Source organism: Nansenia antarctica (genome assembly GCF_963989245.1).
Source record: "Nansenia antarctica genome assembly, chromosome: 9".
Taxonomy (NCBI): Eukaryota; Metazoa; Chordata; class Actinopteri; order Argentiniformes; family Microstomatidae; genus Nansenia; species Nansenia antarctica.
The window spans coordinates 14,406,194-14,423,693 of NC_137679.1; the positions used below are offsets into that span (position 1 = coordinate 14,406,194).

General features: G+C 45.5%; 2 protein-coding genes across 2 annotated transcripts in view; both read right to left on the minus strand.

The window, feature by feature from the left end:
- The window catches only part of LOC308165299 (plasmolipin-like), a 17,494-nt gene extending 7,618 nt beyond the window's left edge, over positions 1-9,876 (minus strand). The window contains exon 1 of the mRNA XM_080539461.1: positions 9,211-9,876. Within this exon, the coding sequence (XP_080395587.1) occupies positions 9,211-9,372 (162 nt within the window). The 5' untranslated portion in view covers positions 9,373-9,876. The remainder of the gene's footprint in view (positions 1-9,210) is intronic.
- Positions 9,877-12,445: 2,569 nt separating this feature from the next.
- LOC308165359 (plasmolipin-like) lies at positions 12,446-16,911 on the minus strand (the record flags this gene model as incomplete). The annotated part of the gene is made up of 4 exons (XM_080539517.1): positions 12,446-13,237; positions 15,653-15,781; positions 16,050-16,223; positions 16,780-16,911. The coding sequence occupies 4 exons, from the start codon at positions 16,909-16,911 to the stop codon at positions 13,130-13,132; spliced, it is 543 nt and encodes a 180-aa protein (XP_080395643.1). The 3' UTR covers positions 12,446-13,129.
- Positions 16,912-17,500: the final 589 nt, after the last annotated feature.

The following is a 17,500-nucleotide window of genomic DNA, read 5'->3' on the forward strand; positions in this document are numbered from 1 at the left end:
TGGTAGAGCTCTCAGTAGCTAGAATGCACGCTGCAAGTGAGAGAACAGTTGCACTCTGGGCTGATGCCAATCAAAATGCAAATCAAAATTAGTGAAACACTTAAACGAAGATCTCAAAACCCACTTTGAGAAAATTAAAAAAACAATGCAACAAACTATGCAATCAGGTAATTACCATGACCAAATCTGCTAAGAAAAAATACCTCGATAACAAAATCGAAGAAAACTTAAACAAACCACGTGACCTTTGGAAGCTACTTAATAGCCAACTAGGTTGCAGTCAAAAACTCAAAACCAGGTCTACAAACATCAGCATAAAATCTGGAGATTCTCTCTTTACAGACAAGCTGGATGTGGCTAAGTGCTTAAACACTTTCTTTACAACCATAGCCACTAAATTAGTTAACAATCTACCACCCCACTCAGGGCGTTATGGTGTAGAGTACATCCGTGCGTTCTACAATAAACTGGGTGTACGCAAAGATGATTTTAAACTCTCCATGGTGTCAAACGATGAGGTGTTTAAAAAACTGGGCGCTCTACACTCAGAAAAGGCCACGGGCCATGACAATATTCCAGCCAGATTTCTAAAAGACTCAGCTGCCTCCATTACCCCAATCATCACCCACATAATAAACCTCTCCATCAAACAGGGACACGTCCCCCTTGACTTTAAAATAGCAAGGGTAACCCCACTGTATAAAAAAGGAAGCAAATTAGACCCAGGCAACTACCGACCTGTTTCTATTCTTAATTCCATCTCGAAACTTATGGAAAAAATAGTTTATGAACAGGTTGATAGGTACCTTACCGAAAAAAATCTGATGTATGAATTTCAATCAGGATTCAGAACATCCCATTCCACTGACACATGCCTTCTCTATTTGAACGACCACATCAACCATGAGGTGGACTCGGGCAAGTACTGCGGCATGGTCATGCTGGACCTCCAGAAGGCCTTCGACACAGTAGATCACCACATATTGTTAGATAAACTGAAAGCAATTGGGTTCGATAGAACATCGGTGAGCTGGATGCAATCCTACTTAGAGGGGAGGGAACAGGTGGTTAGTGTGAACGGAACACTGTCCCCCCCCCTCCCAGTGACCTGCGGCGTTCCACAAGGAAGCATATTGGGACCTTTACTGTTCCTAATATATGTGAATGACATGTCATCAGCATGTGATTGCAATTTGTTCCTGTTCGCGGATGACTCGGCTCTGCTGGTCTCTGACAGGGACATATTGCAGGTGGAAAAGCGCTAAGCACTGAACTGAGTAGAATCTGCATCTGGCTAGCTGACAATAAACTATCAATACACCTAGGTAAAACTGAAACCATCCTATACGGATCCCCATCTAAACTCAGAAAGGCTGTAAATTTCAAAATAAAAGTGGGTAACATTAATATCACAAGAAAAGAGGATATTACATACCTGGGCTCCATCTTAGAGGCAAATCTTTCCGGAGATAAAATGGCAGCAAAAGTAATCAAAAAAGTGAACCATAGAACTAGATTCTTGTACAGGATATCCTCACTTGTCAGTAAAAACACACTGAGGACCCTATCAGGAGCTCTCATTCAATGTCACTTCGACTATGCCGTAACATCATGGTACTATAGAACCACAAAGGCCCAAAAAACAAGACTCCAGACAGCCCAAAATAAACTGGTTAGGCTTCTGCTAGGCCTCAACCCTAGGACACATCTAACCGCTGCTCATTTTTTGAGCCTTGATTGGCTACGAGTAGTTGACAGAGTGCAGCAGCTTGCACTGGGCCTGGTCTTCAAGATACGCTACACCACAAAGACACCCAAGTACCTGTCAACATACTTCCAAAAAGTGAACAACGTCCACACATACAATACCAGAGGAAGCTCCACGAACCACGTTCAACCGCGTTGCACCACAAACAAGGGGTTAAACTCGTTTGCAAACTATGCAGTAAAAATGTGGAACGCCCTTCCTATAATCTTAAAGGAGTGCAAAACACTGCCCACCTTCAAAACCACTCTCAAAAAACATTTACAGGAGGCTGCAATCCGTAACTGGACCCTCTAAATCAAAAATCAGATTAAAAGACCCGAACTACACTGTACATACTTTGTGTTTTGTCCCCCGCCCCCACCTGTGGTGTATGTCCCCACCTGTCCTACCCGCTGTACATACCTTATGTTTTGTTGTATTGTTCTTCCCATGATGGATGTATATTTATCTTGTAGATAGTACTAGTTATTTGTCTGTATTATCTTGTAGATAGTACTAGTTTTTTTTGTCTGTCTTACATGTAACGATGAATTGAGAATCAAGGACCCCAATTGAAATAAGCCAGTGGCTTTCTTGGGTTTTTATCCTGTTAGTTGACCTTGTATGTAATATGTACTTTCATGTACCTACTTCTGCAAATCTTCTAATAAAGTTTTCAATCAATCAATCAATCAATCAATGCATATGACAAGTTAATAATTGTTAAAACATGGATGAAACTAATGTTTGATATATATATATGTAGATATATTACCTCTTTTTGTATTTTTGTAAAAAAATAATAATATTATCATTATTGCCCAAAACATTCTCCATGTTTGAGACACAAACACAATCCTGTAATTTCTTTATTCAGTAGTAGATTGTAAGGGGTGGGGGGGGGGGGGGGGGGGGGCGGGGGTCGCCACGGGGGGGGGGGACTTGGTGGGAGAACAGGAAAAGAAAAACAATTTGTTTATAAATATTAACAAATATCATGTTTGTGTACTAAATGAATGACCTGGGCCCTATTCCACGAAGCTCGATAAAGTTCTAAGCCTCGATAAAGTTTTAAGCCTCGAAAATGTTAGCTTGCGTTCGGTGCCATCAATGTGGCTCAAATAATTCGCTGCTTGGTTGAGCTCCTTCTGAGTCAGATATAACTAGCCTGGTCGCGACCAGGCTAAAACACAGGCTATAGTGAGACGCGCGTCGAAAAAGGCTCACAGGCGGAAACTACATCCCGAACGACAGTTCCTCCCTAGGAAATATTAGTTCCCACTTCACACGAGATAGATAGATTAGATAGTTTGACTGTGTGATAGATAGATAATTTGATATTTTGAAAGTGTGATCGATCGATAGATAGTTTGATTGTGTGATAGATAACTTGATATTTTGAAAGTGTGATAGATAGATCGATATATCAATAAAGAAAAGAGTGTAAAAAAAAAAAGTAATTCTCTCAACTTGCATTGCCGTCATCACAGCGGTCTGGCTGGCGTAGTGGTTAAGGCTGCGGACTCGAGTCTCAAAGGTTGCGAGTTCGAGACTTGACTAAGTCATTCTTCTTTTTTTTTTTTTACATTTAACCGAAGATTTCATGCAAAGGTTTCAAACACCATTGTAATCGTGTCAGTTCTTGTAAATTAGCCTGCACCATAATTTTATAGCCTACATACTTTTTTAGATGAGATTTTAGATTAGATTCAGACAACGAAATGCAGTAAAAAGTGCGCCTGAAGAGGAATTTGAACCACCGATATAAAATGACGAATAAATCTTATGGCAGCGGTCGATACCACTAGGCCATTGTGGCGATATGACGGTTTGTAGCCTGCTGCTGATATCACCACAGTAGTAAATATTCATTTATTAAAATATGAACATATAACAATAACTGGGGCTAGTATGACCTACGCATTTAATCGGTCAGCAATTTCTTGCCAAACCATTTCCCTCGCCTTGTTAATTGCGGCAGTATTGCACTATTTTACTATCTTATTTTTCCGTCTTCATAAAAAATCAATAATTCGGAATGCTGCGCAAATGTAGTACCCCTGCAGAGTGGAGTATCTTCATTTCGACAGATCGACTCTTCTGGGCTGCGTATGTCTGCGTGCACGCGCCCATATCGAAGATTTGTAAGCCTGTCTTCTGTGAACACTGATGACACAAGGCTGATCCTCATTCGAGGAATCACCTGAGGCTTGAAATCCAATCTCGAGTTCCCTGAGCGCCGCATTTATTTATAGCGCCGCTATACTGATCCACCTTTAGTGGGATGACCCCCTGCTCTCCAAAAAGAAAACAATAAAAAACATTTGATCACAAAAAAAAAGGAAGAGTAATCTAGCTCAGGCCAGGGGCCATTGGCAGTCTCAGTGATAGAAGGAAACGTTTTTTTTCTTCTAATATATATATATAGACACTGGAGAACAGAGAGACAGTACAGGGGGGCAGTAGAAGTCATAGGGGACACAGTAAAGGGGAAAAGCGGGTGTCTCAGGAGACGCAGTGCTGGGGGGTAGTGGATGTCTCAGGAGGAGCAGTTAAGATGTAACCTGAAGAGATGGGTGTTCAGTCTCCGACGGAAGATGGGTAGTGACTCTGCAGTTCTGACAGCCGTGGAAAGCTCATTCCCCCAGCGGGGAGCCAGTGTAGTGAAGAGACGTGATTGGGCAGTGCGACTGCCATGTAGGTGTAGAGGTGGTGGGGCCAGTCGGCCAGCAGAGGTGGAGGAGCGGAGGGAACTGGCTGAAGTTTGGGGGGTGGCCATTGCCTGCAAGTAGGCAGGGGCTGTCCCCTTAGCTGCCTGGTAGGCAAGCACCAGGGTCTTGAATCTGATGCGAGCTGCTATCGGGAGCCAGTGCAGGGTGCGAAGGAGAGGGGTGACATGAGAAAATTTGGGGAGGTTGAACACCAGACGGGCAGCAGCATTCTGGATGAGCTGCAGAGGTCTGATGGCGGTGGTGGGGAGTCCGGCCAGGAGTACGTTGCAGTAATCAAGGCGGGAGATGACCAGTGCCTGGGCCAAGAGTTGCGCTGCACCCATTAATAAATCATAAAAAAAAAAATGCGTTGCTTCTCTGGTGAGGAATGGTCGTATCCTTCTGATGTTGTAAAGGAAGAATCTGCAGGAGCGTGCCGTTGCTGCAATGTTCTCTGCACAGGATAGTCGGTTGTCCAGGATCACTCCAAGGTTCTTGGTTGTCAGGGAGGGGGTTACAGTAGAGTTCTCCACTGTCTTGGAGAGGGCAGGCTTTCCTGGGGATGAAGAGTAGCTCAGTCTTGTTACGGTTGAGTTTGAGATGGTGGGCTGACATCCATGTTGAGATGTCCGCAAGACATGCAGAGACACGTGTTGCCACGTGTAGGTCAGAGGGGGGGAAGGACAGGAAGAGCTGAGTGTCATCTAAGTAGCTGAGATAGGAGAACCCATGTGAGGAGATTACCGAGCCAAGAGACTTGGTGTAGAGGGAGAACAGTAGGGGCCCTAGGACAGAGCCCTGGGGTACCCCAGTGGTGAGGGTTCATGGAGAAGATAGCGATTCTCTCCAGGTCACCTGGTAGGAGCAACCCGCCAGGTAGGAAGCAAACCAGGAGTGTGCCGTGCCAGAGAGATGCCCAGTTCAGAGAGGGTGGAGAGAAGGATCTTGTGATTGACTGTGTGGAAGGCAGCAGACAGGTCCAGGAGAATGAGAACAGAGGAGAGGGAGGAAGCTAGAGAAGAGTGGAGGGCCTCCGTGACAGCAAGGAGAGCAGTCTCAGTCGAGTGCCCAGCCTTGAAGCCGGATTGGTGGGGGTCTAAATGTTCCGTCTTCCGGAGATAGTCAGTTAGTTGTTTAGATGCAGCTCGTTCAAGGGTTTTGGAAGGGAAGGAGAGAAGGGATTCCGGTCTGTAGTTGTGGAGACATGATGGGTCAAGGGTAGGTTTCTTGAGGAGAGGCTTGACTCTGGCTATTTTGAAGGCAGCCAGGACATCCTGTGGATAGGGAGTTGATTAGGGTGGTAAGGTAAGGAAGGATATTGGAGGAAATGGATTGGAGAAGAGGGGAGGGGATGGGATCGAGAGGGTATGTGGTTGCTCGCTTGGATATGATATGTGTGAGAATCTCATCAGGGGAGAGGGGAGAAAAAGATGATAAGTCAGAGACCGAGTGTCGAGCAGAGAGTTTGGAAGGGGTGTTAGCAGGGTTGGTACGAGGAGGGGAAAAGGTGCTGCTGATGTCATCAACCTTTTTTTCGAAGTAGGTGACAAAGTCAACGGCAGACAGGGAGGAAGGGGGAGGGGGAGCAGGTGGGTTAAGGAGTGTGGAGTGGAGAAGGTGGAACAGTGGACAGTTGAGAAGGTGGACAGTTTTCTAGGATTAGAGGCAGAAGAATGTATTTTGGAATGATAGTAGGATGCTTTAGCAGCTGAGCTGCCCGGAGCTCTATTCTACAAGCATGTAGCATTTCAGAGAGCCAGGGCGCACGAGGAGAGGATTGTTTTGGCTTCAAGGTTAGTGGACAGAGGGTGTCCAAGGATGAGGTGAGAGTGGACAGGATTACTGTAAAGGTCTACTAACAGGCCTATCTAAAGGGGCTGTTCATGAGCTGCAGCTCATCCAAAATGCCGCTGCTAGGGTCCTAACAAAAACGAAGAAGTTTGAACACATTACACCAATCCTGAGATCCCTACACTGGCTACCAGTCTCTCAGAGAATTGAATTCAAAGTACTCCTAATTGCAAACAAATCACAAAATGGTCTTGGACCAAAATACATATCAGATCTCCTCCCACCCTATATTCCTGCAAGGCCCCTAAGGTCAGCTGAGACTAATCAGCTAATCATTCCAAGAGTGAAAACAAAACACGCTGCCGCATGCTCCTGGAACAAACTCCCTGAAGAAATCAAACAGGCCCAAACGCTAAAAATATTTAAATCTAAGCTAAAAACCTTCATGTTTTGCGGCAGTTCTGATTAAACACAAACACTTCTAGCAATGTATTTTATCCATAAACTATTGTCTTATTGAATGTTTATCTATTTACTTCTTCTATTTGCTTTTATTCATTGTCATTTTTATTTCCTTACTATGCTCCTCTTGCTGTATTTTAATAATGTATATAAAGCACTTTGAATTGCCCCTGTTGTATGAAATGTGCTATACAAATAAACTTGCCATGCCTTGCCTTGCCTGTCACCAAGCCATGGGTGGGACAGCGTGTGGTGTGGTGTGGTGTGGTGTGGTGTGGTGGGTGTGTGGGTGGGTGTGTCTGTGTGTGTCTGAGTAGGGTTTTGTCTGTGTGTGTGTGTGTGTGTGTGTTCTGGTCCTGGGTGCAGCAGTCTTTCCTGTTCACCTCTGACCTTGTCTAAACAATTGTAAAAAATAAAATAAAGGGGCGCTTAGGTGGCGTAGCGGGTTAAGCGTTGACCATGTAACCGCAGGGTCCCTGGTTCGATTCCGGCCAAGAAAATATCCTGCATGTCATCTCTCCTCTCTCTCTCACCTGTCCTTTCTGTCTAAATCTCTACTGTATCTGTCAATAAAATGAAAAATATGAGTGGGACTGCCACACTCAGGAAAAATAACTTTAAAAAATTAGAATAAAAAGCCTTCTCACACAACAAACTGAATACACACACAGAGGAGAGGAGCAGGGATGGACAGAAGGCATCTTAACTGTCCCTATAAAGACCTCCTCGTCCTCCCCCCACCCCCCTGTACAGTTTCTCTACAATAAATACATTCAATAATAATAATTATTATTCCTTCTTCTAGCATTGTGACAGCCAGTTTCCCCTATCCAAAGCGACTTTCAACAACTGCATATGTTAATTGATCAGTCACTTACTTGTTAACAGACAGAGAGGTTTTGGGACAGTTGTTAACAGACAGAGAAGTGATGGTATGGTTGTTAACAGACAGAGAAGTGATGGTACGGTTGTTAACAGACAGAGAAGTGATGGGACAGTTGTTAACAGACAGAGAAGTGATGGTACGGTTGTTAACAGACAGAGAAGTGATGGGACAGTTGTTAACAGACAGAGAAGTGATGGGACAGTTGTTAACAGACAGAGAAGTGATGGGACAGTTGTTAACAGACAGAGAAGTGATGGGACAGTTGTTAACCCCAGAGGTGTTGGGGACCACAGGCCTGTGGTCATCCACAAACAATCCATCTCCCAGGTCGCCTCTTACAAGTATCTTGGGGTTTTCATTGACAACTCACTCACCTGGAGCACTCATGTAGACAGCCTTTGTAGCAGATTACAACAACGACTACACTTCCTACGCCACCTTAGAGTTCATGGCGTTGACCAAAAGTCTTCTACCAGTCTGTCTTAGAGAGTCTCATCAGATACGGCATTACATCTTGGTTTGGTAACCTATCTGTACAACTAAGGTCCAAACTGGTCCGACTGATACAGACTGCATGGAAGATCATAGGGGTGAAAGACCACTCATCCCTGCAGTCTATTTTTGAACAGGCTACTCTCAGACAGGCTAATAGAATTCTCATGAATCCCTCCCATGTCCTACATGCAGAGTATGAACTGCTGCCCTCTGGGAGGAGGTTCAGAGTCCCCCGCGCTAGATTAAATAGATTTAAAAATTATTTTATTCCCGTTTCTGTTAAACTTTTAAACTGCACCAGATGAATGTGAACATATCTTGCTTATCGTTTTATTTCCACTCTTGTTTTAATCAGGGCTGCCTTCTGTTTGTGTGTTAACATTCTGTATTGTCTGTTGCTCTTTGTTGGCTGCTGTGGGGTGCAAGCCCAATACAAATTTCCCAGTGATGGGACAATAAAGTGACTTTTGACTTGACTTTTGACTTTGACTTAACAGACAGAGAAGTGATGGTACGGTTGTTAACAGACAGAGAAGTGATGGGACAGTTGTAAACAGACAGATAAGTGATGGTACGGTTGTTAACAGACAGAGAAGTGATGGGACAGTTGTTAACAGACAGAGAAGTGATGGGACAGTTGTTAACAGACAGAGAAGTGATGGTACGGTTGTTAACAGACAGAGAAGTGATGGGACAGTTGTTAACAGACAGAGAAGTGATGGTACGGTTGTTAACAGAATGAGAAGTGATGGACAGTTGTTAACAGACAGAGAAGTGATGGTACGGTTGTTAACAGACAGAGAAGTGATGGGACGGTTGTTAACAGACAGAGAAGTGATGGTACGGTTGTTAACAGACAGAGAAGTGATGGGACGGTTGTTAACAGACAGAGAAGTGATGGGACGGTTGTTAACAGACAGAGAAGTGATGGGACAGTTGTTAACAGACAGAGCGGTTTTGGGACGGTTGTTAACAGACAGAGAGGTTTTGGGACGGTTGTTAACAGACAGAGGAGTGATGGGGCGGTTGTTTACAGACAGAGAAGTGATGGGACAGTTGTTAACAGACAGAGAAGTGATGGTACAGTTGTTTTGGGAAGAGAAAGTGATGGGACTTACGATCTGGGCCAGCATGAGTATGGAGGAGAGGCTCTTCAGGAAGTCCAGGTCCAGGGAGAGGCTGATGTTCGGGAGGCCGCGAAGGCCCCCCCCCGGCGCCCCCTGGCCCCCGCCCGGGGTACTGCTGGTCTCCGTTTCAACCTTGGACGGGAAGTCTGACATCACTGGGTCGGGTCGGGTGGCCTGCGTCGACCAATCACAGAAGAGCTGTGCTACCAGGTGACTACTACTACTCGACCGTACCTCTCCTCTGGTCGACCTCACTGACCCCCCCTCGCTAACGCTAACGCTGCTCTTTACGCTGTGAAGGCACCTCTAGGCTACGACTGGGTCATCACCATACGATCCAACTTTGACTGGCAGAGATATCCTGAGTCCACAGAAAGAGAGAGAGATGGAGAGAGGGAGAGGGAGAGAGAGAGAGAGAGACAGTAGGTAGTAGGTAGTTGTCTATCCTGAGTCCACCGAGAGAGAGAGGGAGTGAGAGAGAGAGAGAGAGAGAGAGAGAGGGAGAGAGTAGGTAGTAGGTAGTAGGTAGTTGTCTATCCTGAGTCCATAGAGAGAGAGAAGGAGTGAGAGAGAGAGACAGTAGGTAGTAAGTAGTTGTGTATCCTGAGATCCTGTAGCGAAGCAACAGTCGTAGTCACCACCTGCTAATGTAACAGGTGTCTGATATGGTGATCTTGTTTTCTATCTCTATCCCTCCCTCCCTCCCTCCCTCCCTCTTTCTCTCTCTCTCACTCTGTCAGTCTCTCTCTCCCCCTCTCTCTCTCTCTCTGACTTCCTCTCTCAAACTTTACTCACTCTCTCTCTCCCTCCCCCTCCCTCTCTCGTTTTCTCTCTCCCCCCTCTGGTTGTGTAGTATACGGGTGACTCAATTTCTTCACTAAGTGACACATTAACAGGAAGAACACAGGGCACAGCAGCGGAGGGAGGGAGGGAGGGAGGGAGGGAGGGAAAGAGGGAGGGAGGGAGGGAGGGGGGAGGGAAAGGAAGAGAAGGAGGATTTGAAAAATGAAAAAATGAAATACTTTTAATTGGCCGTCGTTGGGAAACTACAGCCAATCAGAGCAAAGTTCAGTCTCTATGTTAGCCCAGTGATGGGGGCGGGGCCAGAGGGTAGGACAGGGTCAAAGTTCAGGAAAAGTATTTACAGTAGTATAACAGTATTATTATTACACAAAACCCTGTGTTACTTAAACCAATCAGGTGTGGATGACACGTGACACAGTATCAGAATCAGAATCAGAATTGCTTTTATTACATCAATGTACGGCTACACAGAGTAACATTCTTAGCTTCAGGTTCTTTGACATTGGCATTGCAACATAATAAAAAATCAACAATAATAGAATAAAGTAAAATAAGTAAGGTAATTAATTTTAAAAAGGTAGAATAAGGTAATAAGTTGATGGCAGTTGTACTACAGAGGGACCAGTCGTACTGCAGTAGAACAGTAGTGCAAAATACTGTGCAGGTTACAATGAGATGAAATGCAATATCATACAATATAAAATATTAGTATATATAGTTATATATTATATGTATAGTTCAGATATGATACAGTACAGGAAGTTCAAGTAGAAGTCAGGTGGTGTAAAGATGCTGTGCAGGTTACAGTGAGATGTAATACACTATCATACAATATGCAATATAGTACATGGAGCAATACAGGAAGTACAAGTAGAAGTAGTGTTCCAGTAATCAGGCAGTGTGCAGGTAGTCATATATATATATATATATATTATTAACACTAGGACAGCTGTGTCAATTTTACCTACTATAAGAGCCGCATCGGGGGTCAAATGACCATAGTCTTTACAATGGGAAGCTGCTACTTACACACAAAGACCACTAGTTGGCGCCTTTTGTAAATTAGCCTGCCCCCTACACCGAAAAACTGCAAAATAGCTTCATACTAACTTATCCTGATGCAGTGGCGGACTGGCAACCGGGCATGCCTGGCAAATGCCAGGAGGGCCGCGAGACTCTGGGCCGCTCAGAATGTATTATCTTTTTTTAATATATACTGTATATATATATATTATTTGTAATTTTGTCTCTGGTGATTTTCATTGAAAATGTACTTGTTTCAGCAGACCGCGGCCCAAAACATATTATATCGGCCTGGGTCGCGGATTTGCGGAACCTAGGATGGTAGGGGATGGTAGAGCAATACCGCTACCTGATTGGTTGGCGAAGCACTCGTGAAGAGCCCCCTCATTGGCTGGCGAGTCTACCATCTAATTAGCCAGACTCCTTGCTATAAGCTAGCAATATTGGGCTAACGTAAACGTTATCCAATAATGCGTTGTCCATGTGTTGAATAGAAGTGATGATAGTTGAGTATGGTTGAAGTCTGCAGACTAGTTACTGCTCCTAAATAGTGTTACTTTATTAGATGACTCAGTGTTGCTTCTGAAGAGTCCGGAGGGAGCATGACTATGGGAAAGTGAAAGAGGGGAGCGGTGCACAGCAGAAAATGAACACACTCCCCTGAAGTTGCGTCAACACAGTAATATGGTTTGTGGACTGCAGAATGAGTGTTTCTGGTTTATTTTATGAAGCTGGTTCACATGACCAAGGTCAGGCTAGTACTGTATTTACACTGTGTTGCCCAGTCAATAAACATGTTTCCTTATGACTTCTAACCTTTCTTGGTGTAGGTAGGGGCCCGAACAATGACTCAAGCCCAGGGGCCCCCACTAGGTAGGGGCTATGCTTGGGAAATGGAGTTCAATATAAGATCTAAAGAATTAGCCTACTTGTTGTGAGTTTGATTTCAGAATTTAGCAGTTGGCATTTGTTTCTCATGTTTTGGTCTGGCCTATTTGTCCTGAATGTGCCTTATAGCATACTACTGGTTATACTATGCTCTCAATAACGTTGTGTGGATTGTTGTCGGCACTCTGAATTCATCAGCGATTGTAGTGTGTCAGTTGCGTGTGCGTGTGTGTGTTACATTTGTGTTCCAAATGTCTACATTCGATTCTAGTCAGTCTGGTTATCTCAAGCTTTTTATGTTAACAATCCGTGTTGATGTTGCGTTTGGAAATAGGGCTGTTGTGTCGCAAATGCCAGGGCTGTTTTTTTATCCCAGTCCGCCCCTGTCCTGATGTGATTTTGAAAATGTAAGAATAAAAGGATCCCCCCACCCCTCCCTATCTAATGGTTTAGTCTGTAAGCTGGAAGCTCGTTGGCTGCTCTCACCCGTTCTAGCCAATGGGATGCTCTCTTCCTATCATGTGACTTATGTTTCAGTAACTCCGCCCCCCAGAACTGTGTTCTGTAGCTGGAGGTGCTGGCGTTGACGTGTGTGATGTGTCCTGCGTGACCAGCGCTCGCTGCAGGGTGTGTTCATGTCAGCTGCAGGGTGTGTTAACGTCAGCGGTTTTGTACATATTTGCATAATGTCACGGTCGTCTGTAAATAACGTGTGTTTTTCAAATAAAATTTTCTGACAACAAATCGATCTGCTTTATTAACAGCTCAGACACACGGAAGACACACCGCTGTAGTTGCCATGGTTCCTACTGATTCAGCTGGTTTATAAATACCTATTTGCAACAAACGTTCCACTGTTCTACGTGATCATGTCTGGTTATGTGTGTGTGTGTGTGTGTGTGTGTGTGTGTGTGTGTGTGTGTGTGTGTGTGTGTGTGTGTGTGTGTGTGTGTGTGTGTGTGAGACAGTCAGAGACATCCTAGAGATATCCTGTAGATATTTACACAAATATGAATATCTGGCAGAAGTGTGTGTCTAAGACACCTCGTGTGTGTGTGTGTGTGTGTGTGTGTGTGTGTGTGTGTGTGTGTGTGTGTGTCTGTGTGTGTGTGTGTGTGTGTGTGTGTACATCCTGGGGGGGACTTGTGGGTGGGGTCAGGCTCCTACTGGCAGGGTCAGGCTCCTAGGGGCGGGGTCAGGCAGGGACCGTGGTGGAGGCAGCATTTCCTCCGTCTCCTCGCCACGCCAGGAAGGAGAACACACAGCTGGCCGCGTACAGCAGAGTCACCACCCCGCCGAAGAACTACACACACACACACACACACACACACACACACACACACACACACACACACACACACAGGTAAATACACACACAGGTAAATACAACAGGTAGGCGTGAGCAGGCTTACAGAATGATCATATATGTGTCACGGCTTGATGAAAAATGGTGTGTTGGACAAAGATAATGGGTATGGGACATGAGGCGGCTATCTATTATAAAATGGTTTTCCAACAGACGGTTAAGGTATCCTATGCATTGATGGTAACTTGGTCAGTTGATCTGAACATTTATTTCACAGAAAAAGAATGGGACAAAATATGGGAGAACATTAAGAGAGTATCGAGAGACATAAAAATTAGATTGATCCAGTTCAAGGTTCTTAACCGGTTCTACTGGACCCCCTCCAGGATGTTCAGGCTGAAGCTCAAGGACAATGCTGATTGCTGGAAATGTTGCAGGCCGGAAGGGACCCTGGTTCACTTACTTTGGGAATGTCCTATGATTCAAAATTACTGGCGAAAGATCCCCGAATGGGTGCAAAACATTACCCAGGACAACTTTGAGTTTTGTCCGAGACTGTATGTTCTCAGTGATCCACAAATTACGTCTCTATGTGGAGCTGCAGAATTTATTCAGACCAGTATAATGGTTGGAAAACAAATAATTATGAGACACTGGAGGAACGCAGGGGAGCCGTCTTTCCAGGAATGGCTTATGGAGTTGGCAAAGGTGGCAGCATACGAACAAATGTCCTTCAGTTCTATGGACAGAACTGAACAATACACAGCAAAATGGGGAGGCTACTTGGGATATATTGCTAGTCGGTTGTAAGACTTAAGTTGACAAATTGGATGAGTGATGAATGTAATCTTTGGGTGCTTTTTTATTTATTTTTATTTTTATTTTATCTTTTGTTATTTTCTCTGTATTATTTCTGTTTGATGACAGCAAGACCTATTCGGTGATATTGTTACCATTTTATACAAAAGTTGTATAAGTCAAGAAATGTGTTTATTGAAAAATTCAATAAAATACTGATTACAAAAAAAAATGGTGTGTTGGTAACAGAGGGCAATCATTTTAAATGTACTGTCTTCTTTTGTACTTTGATGCCCAGATAGGATGGGAAGGAACTACACCTAAGTCCCACTAGATGCTTTATGGACAATAATGATAAAGGCATACACACGGATTCAACATTATAATTTTTTACCATTCTATTATTGTATTGCTCAATTCTATCTTGCCTAATTTTTACCATTGCCATTTAGTTTTCTCTTGCTGCTGCAATGTCGACTGAAACTGAAGCCATATGAATTGTACTCTCTTGTACTTGTAATGGGATGTAATAAACCTTTAATTATTATTATTATTATTATTATTTAGCAATTTAAACATGTCAGCCCTGCAAGTTTGTTTCTTGAGGGTTAGCTGACAACCCCACTGACAGGTGACAGGTAGATAATGACAGGTAGTGTAATGGGGGAGTGGTTGGGGGTGGAGTTATCCAGCTATTGTTCCCACCCATTACCTACCTGTGAAATGTGGCTGTGAATACTTTGAGGATGAATTTCTCTGCTCGTTGATTTGGGGGGTATCAACATTAAAATATGCATGACTTCTTCAACTTGTCTCAGATTTCTATGTATGACACATCATTTGAAAAAAACAGAAAAATGACATTGCCAGACTTGTGGACCTTTTCGTCAGATCCTGTCACATATGTGTGTAAATGGTAAATGGACTGACTCATATAGCGCTTTATTCTAAAGCTCTTTACAACGGCCTCTCGTTCACACATTCACACACACATTCACACACCAATGACAGCAAGCTACTATGCAAGGTGCCGGCCCTCTCATTGGGAGCAATTTGGGGTTCAGTGTCTTGCCCAAGGACACCTCGACATGTGGACAGCCGGGGTATGAACCGCCGACCTTGCAATCCTTAGACGCCAGCTCTACCTCCTGAACCACAGCCACACACGTGTGTGTGTGTGTGTTTGTGTGTTTGTGTGTGTGTGTGTGTGTGTGTGTGTGTGTGTGTGTGTGCGTGTGCGCGTGCGCGCGTGCGTGCGTGCGTGCGTGGTGGTATCTGGCCCGTGGCAGTAGATAAGTGTTCACAGTCCCGCTAGATACACTCTATTGACCCTGGGTGGGGTTGTCAAATACGTGTGTGCATGTGTGTGTGTGTGTGTGTGTGTGTGTTTGTATGTGTGTGTGTGTGTGTGTGTCATGTGTCTCATTGTAAACGGTAGGTGGACTCTGGCCTCCACTCTCCACTCCCTCTGTGTGTGTGTGTGTGTCTGTCTGTCTGTCTATGTGTCTGCGCGCGTGTGTGCGTGTGACTGTGCCTGTGCGTGTGTGTGTCTGTGTGTCTTCTGTGTGTGCGTGTGTCTGTGTCTGTGTGTGTGCGTGTGTGTGTGTGTCTTACAGCAGCAGCAGCTATGAGGTTGTAGGTGGTGCCCCACAAAAAGTCTGGGTTCCAGTGTGAGACGGTGGCGGCGTTGACCAGGAAGGAAGTGAGGTAGAGGACCGTCGCCACGGCATTGAACACCATCACCTACAGGACACACAATACACACTCCTGATTGGTTACATTTCTCCAAGAGAAGAAGAGAGAGACAGAGAGACCAGAGAGAGAGAAAGAAAGACAGTTAGACAGAGATTCAGAGACAGTAATCAGAGAGAGAGACCAACAGACAGACAGAGTGAGAGAAACAGACAGAGAGTTGGAGAGAGAGATGGAGAGAGTTGGACAGACCGACAGACAGACAGACAGGTAGACAGCCTCACCACCAGAGGACAGACAGACAGACAGACAGGCTCACCACCAGGGGCCAGGGGACGGAGGGCAGGTTGTGGTGGAGGCCCAGCAGCAGCAGGACGTAGAGGGCCATGGTGAGGAGCCACAGCGTCACGTCCACCAGCAGCACCCAGTGGTACGCTGGCACTAACCAGTATGGCGTGATGAACAACATGGCCCAGGTCAACAGCCCCAGGGCCTGGAGGTGGGGGGGGGCGGGGGAGGAGGAGGAGGAGGGGGTGTGGGGGAGAGAAGGTGAAGACTTTGTCATCTGCACAACAAGATGTAAGTATGCTCTAGGCAAGGGGCTCAGAGCCATAGAAAGAAGAGCTATTAGAGGTTCAGTCAAGGCTTCGCTCAAGGACATTTCGACACGTGGACAGCCGGGATCTACGAGCTGCGAGCTGCCGACGTTGCGACCCTTAGACGCCAACTCTACCGGCTGAGCCACAGGGTCACACTCTGTCTCTCTATTTCTCTCTCTCTGTCTATCTCTCTCTCTTTGTCTCTCTGTCTGTCTCTCTCTTTCTGTCTGTCTGTCTGTCTGTGTGTTGGTCTCTCCATCTCTGTCTGTCTGTCTCTCCATCTCTGTCTGTCTGTCTATCTCTCTCTCTCTCTCTGTTTGTCTGTCTATCTCTCTGTCTCTCTCCATCTCTGTCTATCTCTCTGTCTCTCTCTCTGTCTGTCTGTCTGTCTGTCTGTCTATCTCTCTGTCTCTCTCCATCTCTGTCTGTCTGTCTAGTGATGGGACTTACGATCTGGGCCAGCATGAACACGGAGGAGAGGCTCTTCAGGAAGTCCAGGTCCAGGGAGATGCTGATGCCCCCCCCCGGCGCCCCCCGGCCCCCGCCCGGGGTACTGCTGGTCTCCGTTTCAACCTTGGGCATCACTGGGTCGGGTCGGGTGGCTTGCGTCGACCAATCACAGAAGAGCTGTGCTACCAGGTGACTACTATTACTCGACCGTACCTCTCCGAACCGAACTCACTGACCCCCCCTCGCTAACGCTAACGCTGCTGTTTACGTTACAAAGGCACCTCTAGGCTACGACTGGGTCATCACCGTACGATCCAACTTTGACAGAGATATCCTGAGTCCACAGAGAGAGAGAGGGAGGGAGAGAGAGAGACAGTAGGTAGTAGGTAGTTGTCTATCCTGAGTCCACAGAGAGAGAGAGGGAGAGAGAGAGAGAGACAGTAGGTAGTAGGTAGTTGTCTATCCTGAGTCCACAGAGAGAGAGAAGGAGTGAGAGAGAGTAGGTAGTAGGTAGTTGTGTATCCTGAGATCCTGTAGCGAAGCAACAGTCGTAGTCACCACCTGCTAATGTAACAGGTGTCTGATAAGGTGATCTTGTTTTTTATCTCTGTCCCTCCCTCCCTCCCTCTTTCTCTCTCTCTCACTCTGTCAGTCTCTCTCTCCCCCTCTCTCTCTCTCTCTGACTTCCTCTCTCAAACTGTACTCTCTCTCTCTCTCCCTC